This window comes from Mastomys coucha, unplaced genomic scaffold, assembly GCF_008632895.1.
Source record: "Mastomys coucha isolate ucsf_1 unplaced genomic scaffold, UCSF_Mcou_1 pScaffold13, whole genome shotgun sequence".
Lineage (NCBI taxonomy): Eukaryota > Metazoa > Chordata > Mammalia > Rodentia > Muridae > Mastomys > Mastomys coucha.
In genome coordinates this window covers 50,640,312-50,654,137 of record NW_022196895.1, presented here as the reverse complement: position 1 = coordinate 50,654,137, position 13,826 = coordinate 50,640,312, and the positions used below count along the sequence as shown (strand labels likewise).

Below are 13,826 nucleotides of genomic sequence, written 5' to 3'. Positions count from 1 at the left end.
AAGAAGAAGAAGAAGAAGAAGAAGAAGAAGAAGAAGAAGAAGAAGAAGAAGAAGAAGAAGAGGAGTATATGAATTCCCTGGAGTACACTACACTACCTGAAACGGTATAATCTTTTGGTTAAATGTCAACAGTTTTGCAGTTAAAAAATAAAATTGTCAGTTGAAAGCTTAATTCAGCCATTTAGTGTTAAGTGCTTCTGCCCCATCCCATTCAAAAATATTGATTTCTAAAACGTCAAAGTATGATTTCTTCCCTCAAATTCTGCCCCGTTGTTTACAACTTTCAATGACAGTGTGTGGCGCTGTAACAGGCCTGAGAGGGCCTGAGTGGAGTGGTTAACTGGCCTAGTTGGTCCAGGGTCCTCTGGTGATTACTCTCCATCAGCCACTGTCATTCCCACCCTCTCCCAGAGCAGTCTGCTTGGGTAAGAAGAGATAATAGCTTGCTTGCTTTTTCTTTCAAAGAAAGCCAGGAAGCCTTTGGACCAATAATTCTGCAGCAGCTTTAGAGTGCTGGATTCTTCACACAAAGCCGAGTGGCATCTTGTTCTCTTCACCCCAAGGCCATCTCTCTGCCGCTCATAAATACAGCTCCCAGTCTCTACTGAAAACATCTTTAGTTATTGTAAGCAAGGGACATCAGAAGGAAATAATAGGTCTACACCTCATTCTTCCACCAGGCATTTTCCTGTCCTGGGTACCAACCCCACAGCTTTTTGTTATGAAAACAAAGCAAAACAAAAACAAAACAAAATCCCTTATCTATTGCTTCCTGTGCCAGCTTCCAGTATTAGCTCTGCCTAGCCAGACAGCCTGTTTGCAGTGATCTTTGATTTAGCAATCCAGGGATGGGAATCAGATCTCTCTCTCTCTCTCTCTCTCTCTCTCTCTCTCTCTCTCTCTCTCTCTCTCTCTCTCTCTCTCTCTCTCTCTCTCTCTCATGTGTGTGTGTGTGTGTGTGTGTCCCTATATATGTTTTCTGTGTGTGTGTGTCTATACATGTCCTGTCTCTGTGTATGTCTGTCTGTGTATGTTCATTCTTAACAGAAGAACAAGACAACCTGGGAAGAATTTGAAATGTTGAGCCAGGTCTTTCAGTGTGAAGAGGTGTATAAAACCCATCCCAGTGATGAGTACCAATTAACAGTGCATTGCTTTCTGGAAGAGATTTCAAGTTAGCTGCCCTGCAGGCCAGAGTCAATAAAGACTGAGTTACTAACAATAGCCTTTCTCTCTTGCTGAAGCCTTGGACATAACCCTAACTTCATCAGACCAGAGAAAAGGAGAATAATGTGAACAATAGGAGTCTTGGGGGTTGACTTGAGCCTAATGCTCAGAGGCTGTAAAAACTGTCAGAGAGCTTGATTGATTGGCTCCTATGCCCTAGTCCTCCATGCAGAGGACTAATGTTTCTGCCTCTTCTGAGAGAGTTTGATGTGCCACCTGGGGTCAGAACTTATCAGCCTGTGGGGCTAATGTTTCTGATGAGGCCAAAGTGCAGTCAATAATTTATACAGAAATTTGTGCTTAGATTCTCAAGGGAAGCGGATTTTTGACTTGCATCCCTTCCTCTATCTGAAAAAATGTGAAAGTGTTGTCCTACCAACAGCATTAGTTAGGTGAAGTTTGATAAACACTTAAGACAACCTCGAACTCAAAAAAAGACTTAAAAATCATCGTGGAACTTTCAGTTAGTAACGAGGCCCGACTTTGGAAGTTTCAAAATCCATCAGTGGAATGGGCAGAGGGAAGCAAGCGTCAGCAGTTTACAGGTATTATAAACCAGACTCGCCTCTAGAATGTAATGACCATGTCTGTTAGACCTAGAGTGACTTTGAAGCAGTTCTGAGCAAAGCCCACACAGGAGAGGTCTCAGGGTAGGGCCAGCAGCCAGAAAATATCAGGCAAAACCAAGAATGGAGACAGCCTAGGGCTAGATGCCCCCAAAATTCTGTCCGGTATGCAGAGAAACAGAACCTAGAGTTGGCTTCGATGGCCAATGCATGACCACGCATGCGTACAGTGCACCACAGCTCCCATATAAACACATAGTCATTACAGCTCCTAGAAATTAAGAGTAAGGCAATGACACGGAGCAGGGCGGCTGGTCAATCAATACCCAGCTAAGTTCTGTTCTCCTGCAAAATGACAGTTTGCTCCAGTAAGTGCTAACAAAGGCCCCTTTACCTTCGCCCTGCACTAGGAGAGCGTTGTTAGTCACACTTCATTAGGTTTGTTTACAGAAAAGAGCTGGTCTCTAAGCAGGGTATTGAAATCCTTGTAACTCTATAGGGCCTTAAAAAAAAATACCTTCCCTCCCTGAAAGATAAGAACTTTGGAATGTGGGTGGGGGAGGGTGCAAAGGGACCTCGGACTATTGTCAGGAAAACTGGTTTGTTCAGATGGGAATAGATGAGTTGGCGGTCAAGGTGTTGCTGCCTTGTGGGGAACCAGAACCAGTACCCTCAGAACCAGACTAGACACTCTGCTGCCCTCACTGAACTGCAAAGCTTCAATTTGGCCCTCACTGAACTGCAAAGCTTCAATTTGGCCTGTTTGTAACCTAGAAAAAGTGAAGTGCTCTTCAGAATCTTTACCTTAAAGTAATTCAGAGGAGCGGCATCTAGGATTTCCAGTTGTAGTCAAGAGTCAGCTGAAGAAACCTTTGCTTTCAACAATGAATGCTTGTGAGGAGAGATATGTTCCTAAAGGTTGAGACTAGTGGTGTGTATAGAGAAGCCATAAAAGGTTCTCAAGGTTGGAATTTGCAACCCATAAGATTCTAAAACCCAGTAAATCACATCTTATGGCCTGCTCCTCACTAGGAATATCTAGGCTAATGGATACAGAAGCCTGGCTTCACCTGGAAGGAATGCAGGAAGGCCTGTCTTCCTACTGTGGAACTCTTGTTATCTTCAGCAGTGGCCTGAGATACAAGAGAGTTTAGAGGATGTGGTCACGTGACCCTGACTAGTAGAGGATGACGCTGGAGCTCAGGGAAGTATAGGTTAGCTCTAGAGAAGACTGAGAATGAGGAAGAGCTGTCTCAGTCCTTGCCCTTGTGACTCCCTCTGGCTAGCATTCTTCCTGCCTAGCCTTCGGAATTCACTACTGATCCCTCTAGGTTGGAATACACATCTTCATATTCCCCTGCTACTTTCTGATTCTGAGCAATATATTTTATATGACTCCATCACCAGAGGAATCAACTTCTGTGCTACACGTGGGATATGGTCACTATAGGAGAGAACAGGAATGGGTTAAAGCTTTTCCATCAAGCTGAATTCCATAATTGAGAGGGTGCTGAGCCCAATTTCTCTGATATCTTGTCCTTTGCAGCTTTGCTAGATTGCTCAAGATGGTGGTGGCTTTATCTGTTGTGTAATAGTTGCCTCTTTGTATGCCTTATGCCTGCAAAATCTCTCTCTCTCTCTCTCTCTCTCTCTCTCTCTCTCTCTCTCTCTCACACACACACACACACACACACACACACACACACACCCACACACACCCACACACCCACACACCACACAGACACCCTGCAGTTCAGAGAGTCAGTTCCCAGTTTGAGCTGCTGTTGTAAATTGCTATTTTAAATTTCAGCAAGTGGAATAATAGCCGGGTGAGCATCCCCAGCAAACGTTGTTGGCCTTTGTAAAGAATGGCTCCTTCAGAGGCTTTCTGATTTACAGAGGACACAGCTGGTGGGCAGCAGAGCTGTAGGAATCTGTGCTCTCCTGGGCCTAGCAAGCTACAGATGAAAAGGGCCCAGAGCTGGCACAAAAGCAAATAAGCGCTCTGACTTTAAATAAAGCATCCTAATTTATAGGAAGCCTAGCTCTTCAGTCCCAGCGAGATCTATGGATCAGTAGCAGCCTTTTGATGTGGAGCATAATTGTCAATTGGTTCCCACTGTTTCCTTATAATTCAGGACCAGGCCTGGTTTAAAAAAAAAAAAAAATTTTAAACACAGTCGTGTAATCTAGAATTGTGGTACATATATTTTGACAAGCAATTCAATAACGTTTAAACCTGGAACTCTGCAAATGATCAGGACCTATAACCTGGTCCTGATTTAGGAGAGAGAAGGGGTAGTGACTAGAACATCACCCCCTCCTCTAGTCCACCACCTTGCCCACTCTTTCCCTAAGGCCATGAGGTTTTCCATTCACAGCTTCTTGTCTTATCCATCCGATTCACTCATCTACAGAATTACTTTGTCTTTCCTCCCAGCTTCCCCCTCCCCAATGCCTGGTCCAGATAAAAATGGGTAAGCTGTCCCATTACAGGACTCAATATTCACAGCATGTGGACTCCTCTATTCTGGGTGTTCTCTTTTGGTATTCTGGTATTCTCTTTTGATGGGAACCAATCTGAAGGGGCCCTTTTTGCCTTGGGTAATTGTTTCCATCTACACTGGCTGTTCACTTTGCTTGTTTCCCAACTGAAGCCATGACAACATGAAGAGCTTGGATAGGAAGGAGTTGTTGATGCAAAAAAGGCACAGGAAGTGCAGGGAACTATGGGAATAGTGATTTCATATGCTGTGTCCTTTTGATTATCTGTCTTCAGTGGCTCTGACAGTGAGAGAAGGGAACCTCTTTGTCCATTTCACTCTGGCAGACCTTGGCCATGTGCCTGTGTGCCCAGGGCCACTTGTACATAGCTGTGTCATGAACTAACACTCTTAAGAAAGGAGTGACTCTTAGGAGATGATATTGCTAGAGTTCTTAGTAAGCCTGACTCAACAAACATTTATTAAATGCCTTTCCCACACTCTTGAATGGCTTTATTTAAAGGAAGAAAAATATCTCCTGATGAACTAGTACAAGCCTGTGTGTATGTGTGAGAGAGAGAGAGTGTGTGAGAGTGCGTTTGTGTGTTTGTGTAGGGGGTTGGGGGGGTGTGGATTCATGCCTTCCCAGGTAGGAGGGCTGAGAAGGCCTTCTCTATATAAGGAACTGCTTTAGAGGGTGTAAGAAGTATACATTGGAAGTCCATCATGGTAATTCAGATTTCACATAAACCAAAGAGTAACTGGAAACCCCAAGTGCAGAATTAGGTATCAGAAGTACGAGTGGCTTTGGGCTCCATGATGTCAAGCCTAGAGAGAAGCCATTACTTACTGGAAAGTTTAGTCAAAAATCATACATGAAGCCTCTTTGAGCAAATACATACGGACACATTGTCCTCCTGGCATGGCATTTGCTTGCCCTGTATATGCATTTAGATTACTTCAAATGTTTGCCTCAGAAGATTCCCTCAACCCTCAGATCCCCTGTGCCTCCTTGTCCTTTCCTTCCCACTGTGTGTTGACTGAGCCTTGGTGGGCTGTGACCTGCAGGCATTGGCACTGTGCCCAGTGAAGTGTCTCTCTGGCTTGTTGCCTTGTTGTAGAAGCTCCCTTGAGAGATGTCCTCTCCCCCAGTCTGGCACTGTCATCTAAGACTCGCTTTCCAGCTTGTCCCCAAGTAAGGACTCTCGACACTTTAGCAGAAACTGTTACAGGAGCCTGCCAGCAGTAAGGGTACTTCTGGGGATGTGAATGTTGTTTGTGTAGAGAATATATTCTAAAGCCATCAATGCTACTTTAGGATATCTGTATCTTTATCTTAATATAAAGGCAAATGTTTTTGTTACTGATCATTCATAAAAACTACTTTCTAAAGGTATCCATGTGGTATTTTCTTTTATGATGCTTTTCATTACATTTGAAACATATTATAAAACCTATGACATTCTGTAAGCAGGAAACTTGCACAACATAGGTCCTGGCTCTTGTAATCAACAGGAATTTATCTCTAATGACCTGTCAGGAAATGGTTTTGTTTTCAGACAATCTCTTGTCCCAGGCTGGTCTTGAACACATTTTTTTCCTAGGCTGATCTTGAACTCTTGATTCTACTGTCTCCTAAGTACTAGGATTGTAATCATGTGCTACCATCCCCACCCGTTGGCCTGACATTTCTTAGAAGTTGTGTTGTAGGCTGTTGTGATGTCTGTCCTTACACCCTTCTACACTGGTGATTTTTAACCAAAGGACATTTGTCCCTATCTTCACAGGCAGCAAATGCATAGAACAGCCTGTTGGTGTTTTTGATGATGCCTGTCAAGAGCCTCATTCCTGCTCCCCATTCTTCACCAGTAGACTTCTTAGCAGGCTGTTGTAATTTGTAGACATGGAAGAAGATACCGTTACTGGGGAAGCAAGGAAAAGAAACCCAGCAAGTGCTTCCTTTAGCTGACCAGTCAGCTGGATATTGACCACCTGTCTTCATGGGAAAGAAATAGATGGCAGTGAATAAGTGAGAGTCTAGTTTTCCAAGGAGCTGAACGATTTTCCCAAATCAATACAGCTCATCAGGCCTCGGAACAAAGGCTGCAGGGGCAGTGACAGAGATGGAAGTGGGTCTGTGTTCTTCTGTGTATTAAAGCATAAGGCCCATGGGGGAAACAAGACTTCTCTGGCAGTGGCTTTGTGTGCGCACGTGTGTATATGTGCTCATTCTCAAAGACTTTTTTCCAGATTAAAACAAAAAGAGCTATATGGGTTGTATGCCGCTGCTCAAGTATTTTGGGGAAACAAAAAGGAGCAGGGGGGCTATTTTGTCTTCTAAAAGGTAGATTAGAGCAAGACCCCATCTTTGTTTTCGGTATTGTTGGGGGTTTTCCCTTCTTATGTATGGTGGTGTTTAGACGAACTCAGACAGACGTCTAGATATGAACGTTAGCCCCTGGCAAAGAGCCCAAACTAATCTACCATGAATGAAACCAGCACCTCATGCCCTGGGAATAGCAGCAAAACTGCATGCTGGACCGTCATATAGAGGTTACAATTAACAAAGGTAGAATGATTGCAACGTATTCCAGCCGCCCACAGAGACTCACCAGCAAACTCCAGTCCTTCTGTTGTTGAGCCTTCTGGGCTTTCACAAGGTAGTAAGTTAACGCCAGAACAGCGTGTCTGTGGGCTTTACGACTGGGGTGGCGGCACACTGGGGCATAAAGTATTTCATTATACTTCCTTTTGTCAGCCCTGCCCTATCTCGCAAGCTCCATTGCCATACATTATTTGTTCAGATAAAGCCCAGTGTTCAGGGTGACTAATCGCAGAACTGTGTTCCAGATGGTTTCATTACAGGATGTGGTTAAAGTGACTCTTCAAACATTCAGCCCAGCAGTAGGGCTCTTTTTAAAAAGAAGAAGAAAAAAAGAAAAGAAAAATAGGAGGAAAACAGCAACAACAACAACAACAACAAAAAACCCACTATTTCATGGTCATGTGACAGCATTGACTTCTCTTGCCCTGCTACACTGTACATTACATCCTTGGTGTAGATAATAGGAACATCTTTTTTGCTCTTTGGGTGGCAGGTATTTTATGGGCAAACTTATTTGTAAATTTGAAGATTTCACCAAAAATTATAAACTTTGTCTCCTGAATGAGAATCTAGCTGAAGATGAAGCGGTCTGAAGCCTGACCATGGTGAATAAAGGCACTATATCAGCTTCCACACTCTGAAAAGGCAACGGGACAACACTCCACAGAACAAAGCCAGAGACCTGTGATGGAAAGTAGTTCTTTGCAAAGAGATGTGATAAGCCCCACCCCGCACAGTGGTCATACAAGGACAACTTAGGGCAACCCAGACTCTGAAATAGTGGCATTTTTATTATCATTGGTGTTTCTCTTGAAAAAAAAAAATCAAGGAAGGAAAGTGTAACCATAGAGGGGGAGAATCTCAGCACAAACGGGCTACAATTTGGAGTTATTAGAATGAGGTTTGCATTTTCTGCCCGAGTGCACTTCAAGTCTATCCAGATGTGGCCGTCTGAAGAAGAGTTCAGGAAAACTTTGTGATTCCAAATTTGGCATCTATGATGCCTGCCAATGCTCTTGGTCCTGAGGATGAAGGCTCTTTTAAGACTCAGCCTTTAAACAGTAACATAAACAGATTTATGCAATGCCACTGGGCTCTCAGCATTTGCCCAATTCGTGACGGAACGGCTTCACAAATACAAGGAATAATAATTCATAAGCCACGTAGCTAACCACAGTGGAATAGAATCTCTCCACGGAGAAAGTCTGCCGTCAATAAGCTAGTGGGAGGTTGCCCTTACTGAAAATGTATGGTAGCGGTGAGGCCTCAAAAGTCAGGGTTCTGTTGAGAGTCCTGTAGGTTCCAATGTGTTCAGTGAGTCTCCAGGTAAGATGCAGTGCTTCTCAGGTCTATGTGTGCAGACAGTGTACCAATGACAAAGGAGGATTGTACTGTTGGAAAAGACCAGGTCAGCATGCACATGAGTGGAGGGAAATGTTAAAGGAATGTCCTCTCAGGATATGACACACGTCCTCATCCATGTTCAAACATAGTATGAGTTTCTCACCTAAGGACGGGGAATTCCTGGTGAGCGGAAAGCTGGCTGTGAATTGTGTCACTACCATGTGCGGGAGACATTGCTGCCTTGAACGTAGCCTTCAAGGTCCCCAGGCAAACAGAAAGGAGAACAAACTAGGAGATTGCATCCTCAAAGTTCTTACGGGCTACGCCCTTTCATGCTCTCCTTCCGTAGAGTGTTATCACAGCTTCAGGTAGACAGGCAGAGAGAATCCATCTATAAACCAAGGAAAAAGGGAATAATGTGCTAGTGCGCATCCAACATGGTAGAGACATCGTGGAGTCAAGTCAGTGACCAAGAAGAGAATGGATTTAGGGGGTAAGATGATATGTGTCTGCAGACGGACTGGTGCTACCACCAGAGTTTGTCCTGGTTTATTATGAGCTTCAGTTCTCCTTAAGGAATTCTATAGAGGCACTCAAAGCTTCTTTAGGGGAGTTAAGTGCCATGTGAGGGCCAGCCAGCAAGATGGCAGACTGGGTCAGGGAGCCAGCAGTCAAGCCTGATGTCCTGATTTGGATCTCTCAGACCCACATGGTGGAAGGAGAGAACTGTCTCTCAAAGGTTTTCCCCTGACTTCCTCATGTGTGCCACACACATAGACACACCCACCACCCACCACCCCACCACACACACAATGTAAAAAAATGTTTGTTTCATAGTGTGGCATAAAGAATGGCTGAAGAAACTTGTATGGGGCTGGAGGGACAAAAGAGGGTGTGACCTGGAGAGGAACAATGACAAGAAGTTATTGTTCTCCTGGGAAACAAGGCCTTGGGCAGAGGATGAGTGGAGTGCTTCTTTGGGGTTTCAGAGCAGAGGATGACACTCACAGAGGAGTACTGGTGTAAATCAAAGAATATTCCTTTTTTAAACATAAACAAGATGGCAGGATGGCATCTAAGTGGACCTAGAGCGAGTGCTGATGGTGTCTTCCACTGGTGATAAGAGTGAAGGAAAAGGGGTCACACCTGCACATGTAGAAGCTTTGGCCAGCATTGGCATCTTCATCCCATCTCTTAGCTATTATATATTTGAGGTTCTCACCCATCCTGATCCTCTTAGTTAAAACACAGATCTTTCAACTTTATTTTGTATCATCATTTATAAAGTTATATGTTATTAATCCAGATTCCTGGCATCTGTGTGTCTGGTTGCCTCTGCTTCTGGTACCCATCACTGACCCAGTGATGCGAGGTCAGGTTTAGGGTTATTAGTTTGAGAGTTTGCTGGTCTAAGACATATTTCTGAGCAAGGGGTTAGGAGAGGGCACAAACCAAGGGCTTTAATGATTAGAGCCTAATCTAATGTGTGAGATTAGTCTAGTCTAACCAAGAGCCCATTCTGTCAGCACAGGTGATATGCAAAACCATGCTTCTACTTCTGGATTATGATGCATGTCTATACTGATTATAAGACCGTAGACTTCTTAAGTACAGAAGCTGAGCAGGGTTTCCAACAAAATATGATTCAGTAGTACCAAATAGGTACTTAATAAAGACCCAATAGACGTGGTCAACCTTGATGGGCCTGAATAGGAAATAGAACATAAATTCTTATGCGACTCAGTGGGTGTATGTGCCTCTGTGTGTGTGTGTGTGTGTGTGTTTTCCAGTATATGGGACCAGAGCCTCCCGATCCATCCTCATACATTTTTTTTCTACAGTAATATAATTGAGGTATTTTTTCAAATAGCCCTTGGGTGGAAAAGGAAGGGCAGTAAACCCAATGAGATCCTTGTTGTTATAAACATAGAAAGGGCTTGCAGAGAAAGCCTCAGCTGTCTGTCGACTCACAGGCAGGCAGCGCATTCCAGAGAATAACTATGCTTGGAAAGACAAATCTTTGGGGAACTAATGTATGTGCCAGTCTAATTTGTTTAGAGAGAAACGTCACTTTAAGCCTGGGGTTATAAAATCTAAACCTGTACTTTCTGAGGACTAACTCTCATCTGACCTTCATCACTCACTATGCCTTTAGTAAGTTATAAGCTCTATATGGGCTTGGGTTACAAGATGTTTGAAATTTGTAATTTCATCAAAATAATACAAAAATATACACTTGGTTTATTGATTGAGAGAGGGTCTTACTATGTAACCCTAGCTGCCTTGGAACTTGCTGTGTAAACCAGAGATTCAGAATCTCCCTCTGCCTAGAAACAAAAGTCTGTGCCATCATCCCCCAACAATTTCCACCTTTCAGAGCTAAACCTCTTTCTTATTTGGACCTTCAGAATGGCATATTTTCTAAACGTGGATGTTCTACCAAACAACACCACATTGTAGTTCATAGAGGAACATTGCTTAACTAGACTTAGAGCCACAATTGTCTATGGTGGCACTGTGAAGAGACTTGTACAAGTAAAGACAGACAGACAGACCACCATAGGCCCATGAATCGAATTAGCATTGCTTGAGAAAACTATTTAAACAACTCCTCTCTCTGGGAGTGAAGCATTTGTTTTGAGCATTTTAAATTCAGACTGCTTTTAGGAAAAAAACAAAAACAAAAACCAAAAACCTAGGGTGACTTATTTAGGCTTCCTGAAGTTGAAAGTAGGCTTTTCTTTAACAGCATTTTACTACTCCTGGTATAGACAACAACGTGGCCCACGTGGCTTCTAGGCAGTAGCAGATGTGAACTGTTTTCATAAGGAAGTTAGAACTGCAGTTCATCCTTTGTGACCGTTTCAACCTGCGTCCCAAGATAACCACTGATTGATGGTCTGTGTGGTGGGGTCCCTTCCTTTTCTCTGGGCCAGTTACCCACGCCTGGCTTGAGGCCGCAGATTTGGGTACTGCGTGCATGGCTGTCTGGTAGGGACCATTGGGGGGGGGTGGAGCCTGCTTCCAGCCTCCAGGGCTTTGGTGAGGGGCTTCTGGCGTTGCTTCCGCTTCCCCATGGTGGAGAGCATCCTTTCTCCTTCCCAGCCCTTTCTCCTTGCCTTGTCTTTCCGTTGTTCAGGCCAGCTGCCTCGGACCAGCCAATCAGACGCAAGCGTTCGCTGCAGGCACTGGCCAATCGGCCGCCCGCATTTGCTGGAAACGCGAAACCCTTAGGGGAAAAGCAGTAACAAAAGCCTTTCACGGCAGACAAATGTTAAGTGTCTGTGCAGACTTTTCCTGTTTTTAATTTTATTACTGCAAGAATGGAGGGTTTGTTGTTTCTTTCATGTTTCCTTTCAAGCAATTTTAATTATACATTTGTGCTACATCAGGGACTCTGGAACGCAGTGATTTCAGCCTATTGCCTCTGAAGCTAAAATGCAGTAACCTTCTGGCAATACAGATACATTCCTGCACTGTAAATATAGCTGACATGCTAAAGAATTTTAAGCAGCTGCAGAGGTCTCTGACACCACACACAGTGCCCCAGAGAGCAGATGATGAGAAAGCCAGCCCAGTCTGCCCCTCTCCTCCATGCCCCACCCCTCTTTCCTGAAGGGATGTGCTCCTAAAGACTCCTTTCCGATTGTTCTGTCTTGTGCAGTTTTTGACCGAATGCCTAATTACCATTGATTCTCATTGCAATGGGATTTTTTTTTTCATAAGCCCCACTCCCACCCCATGGGAGAATCACAAAGGAATCAAGCATGATTTGAGGTGATTCTTCTTAGGTCCCCCCCCACCCCCGACAGCTAGACTATTGCTACAATAGTAGGTGGAATTCACAGTGAGTAAATTCAGCTGTCATATAACTAATAGCAGCCCTGACCATATGGAAAACAATTTTAAAATCTCCCTTTGAGATTTTGGGGAGAAATTTTCCATTATCCAGTTGAGCCCTGACCATTCAAATATTTTATCTTCTATTTAAAGATTCCCCAGTAAAAAGAGTCCTGTTGCTTTATGTGGTTCCCAAAATGGCAGACAGTACAAGAGAGCAAGCCTCCCCACGAAAGACTTGGAGAAATAGTCTCTGAGGGCGGAAGTGTGTGCACTAAAAGAAACAAAGGCTCGTTTAAACGTTTCATTTATTTGCCCTACTCTTCTGTACGTCTCCGAATCTAGCTTCTTTACAAATATGCTTTAAGGATGTGATTTGTTTGTTTGTTTGTTTGTTTTTGTTTTAAATGGCACTTGTCCCCACGAGAACAAGCCTCGTGTTAGATGTTGTTGCCCAGTGACATTTGGCATACTAAGTGCACTTAAGTTTAGTAATTCACAGATGCGGTGCTCACTTAAAAGAATCTGTCTGCAGAGCAAAAGAGGAAAAAAGCTGGAAGGGAACGCGTGCATTGGTTTTTTGTTTTTGAGTTCTCTTCTAATCCTCTGTAGCAAATGCTCACCGAAGTTGACTGAAGATAGCCCCAAGAGCAGATGCATTGTGCACACTTGTTTTCTTAAGAGAGCTATTTTAAGAGCCTCTGAGACAAGAACAAGCAGTGACACAGAGACGGTTCTGAGGTCGCTTATTGTCTCACACAGGCAAGGAGGGAGGGTCAAGAAGAAATCACAGCTGCCCGAAGGCCCCACTTTTTCCTCTGTGCCTATTTTTACATATCTTCAAGGGTTTTTTTACCCCCTTAATAAAAAAAAATGTTAGCATTGTTTTATATTGTTGAATTGGAAACCAGATTCCTCTTAGTCATCCCCTGGCTTAAATACTGGTAACTCTGGCTTGGTTTATGTTGGCTGCCTGCCAAACAAAAGCAGTTATGTGTAATAATAGAAAAATTAAGAGGTGAATGTTACTGTTTTACAGCAGGACATGGCAAAAACCATTTCCTTCTGTCAGCAATATCTTGATCACACCCTCACACACTCTCACCCTTTGCACCACACTCATGAACGCACGCGCACATACACATGCAGAAAGAGAGAGAGGCCGGGGGAGGGGAGGGAGAGAAAGAGAAAGAGAGAGAGACATATTTCCTGTGGGTTTTAACTTGAGGTCACTGAAACCAGAAAGGGGAAGGTTGCAAACCACAGCTTTTGAAAGCCAAGTGAGAATAGAACTTTGCTGGTAAAAATAAATATCAATGAATAAAGTGGAAATAAAGTAATAGGTGATAAATGTGCCCTCCGTTCACCTTCCACTCTCCCTTCCAGGTGTCCTAGTGGTCAATGTCACGTGGAGGAACAAAACGTATGTGGGGACCCTACTAGACTGCACCAAGCACGACTGGGCCCCTCCCAGGTAGGTGCCTTTTCTTTCTTGCTCCTTCCTCTGCTCCTCCCATCCCGTTGTTTCTGTATGGAAACCATTGGAAGAAATTAGTAATATATAAAGCTCTTCCTATAATTGAAACCAGGCAAAGGAGAAATGAGCCATCCAATCCTAACCCAGAAAAACACGGATTCTAGCTTTCTTCTTCTACCAGATTTCTCCTCCTCTCACTTCCCTCTCCCCTTTGTTTTCGGCTTCTTCTTCTTCTTCTTCTTCTTCTTCTTCTTCTTCTTCTTCTTCTTCTTCTTCTTCTTCTT

The 13,826-nt window shown here is 43.8% G+C and overlaps 1 protein-coding gene and 1 long non-coding RNA gene across 7 annotated transcripts in view; one reads left to right on the top strand and one right to left on the bottom strand.

The window, feature by feature from the left end:
* LOC116087175 overlaps positions 1-6,937 on the bottom strand; it is a 14,573-nt gene extending 7,636 nt beyond the window's left edge. Inside the window, exon 1 of the long non-coding RNA XR_004117286.1 lies at positions 6,889-6,937. This is a non-coding gene — a long non-coding RNA (uncharacterized LOC116087175). The remainder of the gene's footprint in view (positions 1-6,888) is intronic.
* Znf608 (zinc finger protein 608) overlaps positions 1-13,826 on the top strand; it is a 110,584-nt gene that overhangs the window by 82,607 nt on the left and 14,151 nt on the right. For all 6 annotated transcript variants that reach the window (XM_031365707.1, XM_031365709.1, XM_031365711.1 and 3 more), the window contains one exon: positions 13,452-13,539. In XM_031365707.1, coding sequence (XP_031221567.1) covers positions 13,452-13,539 — 88 coding nt within the window. The remainder of the gene's footprint in view (positions 1-13,451; positions 13,540-13,826) is intronic.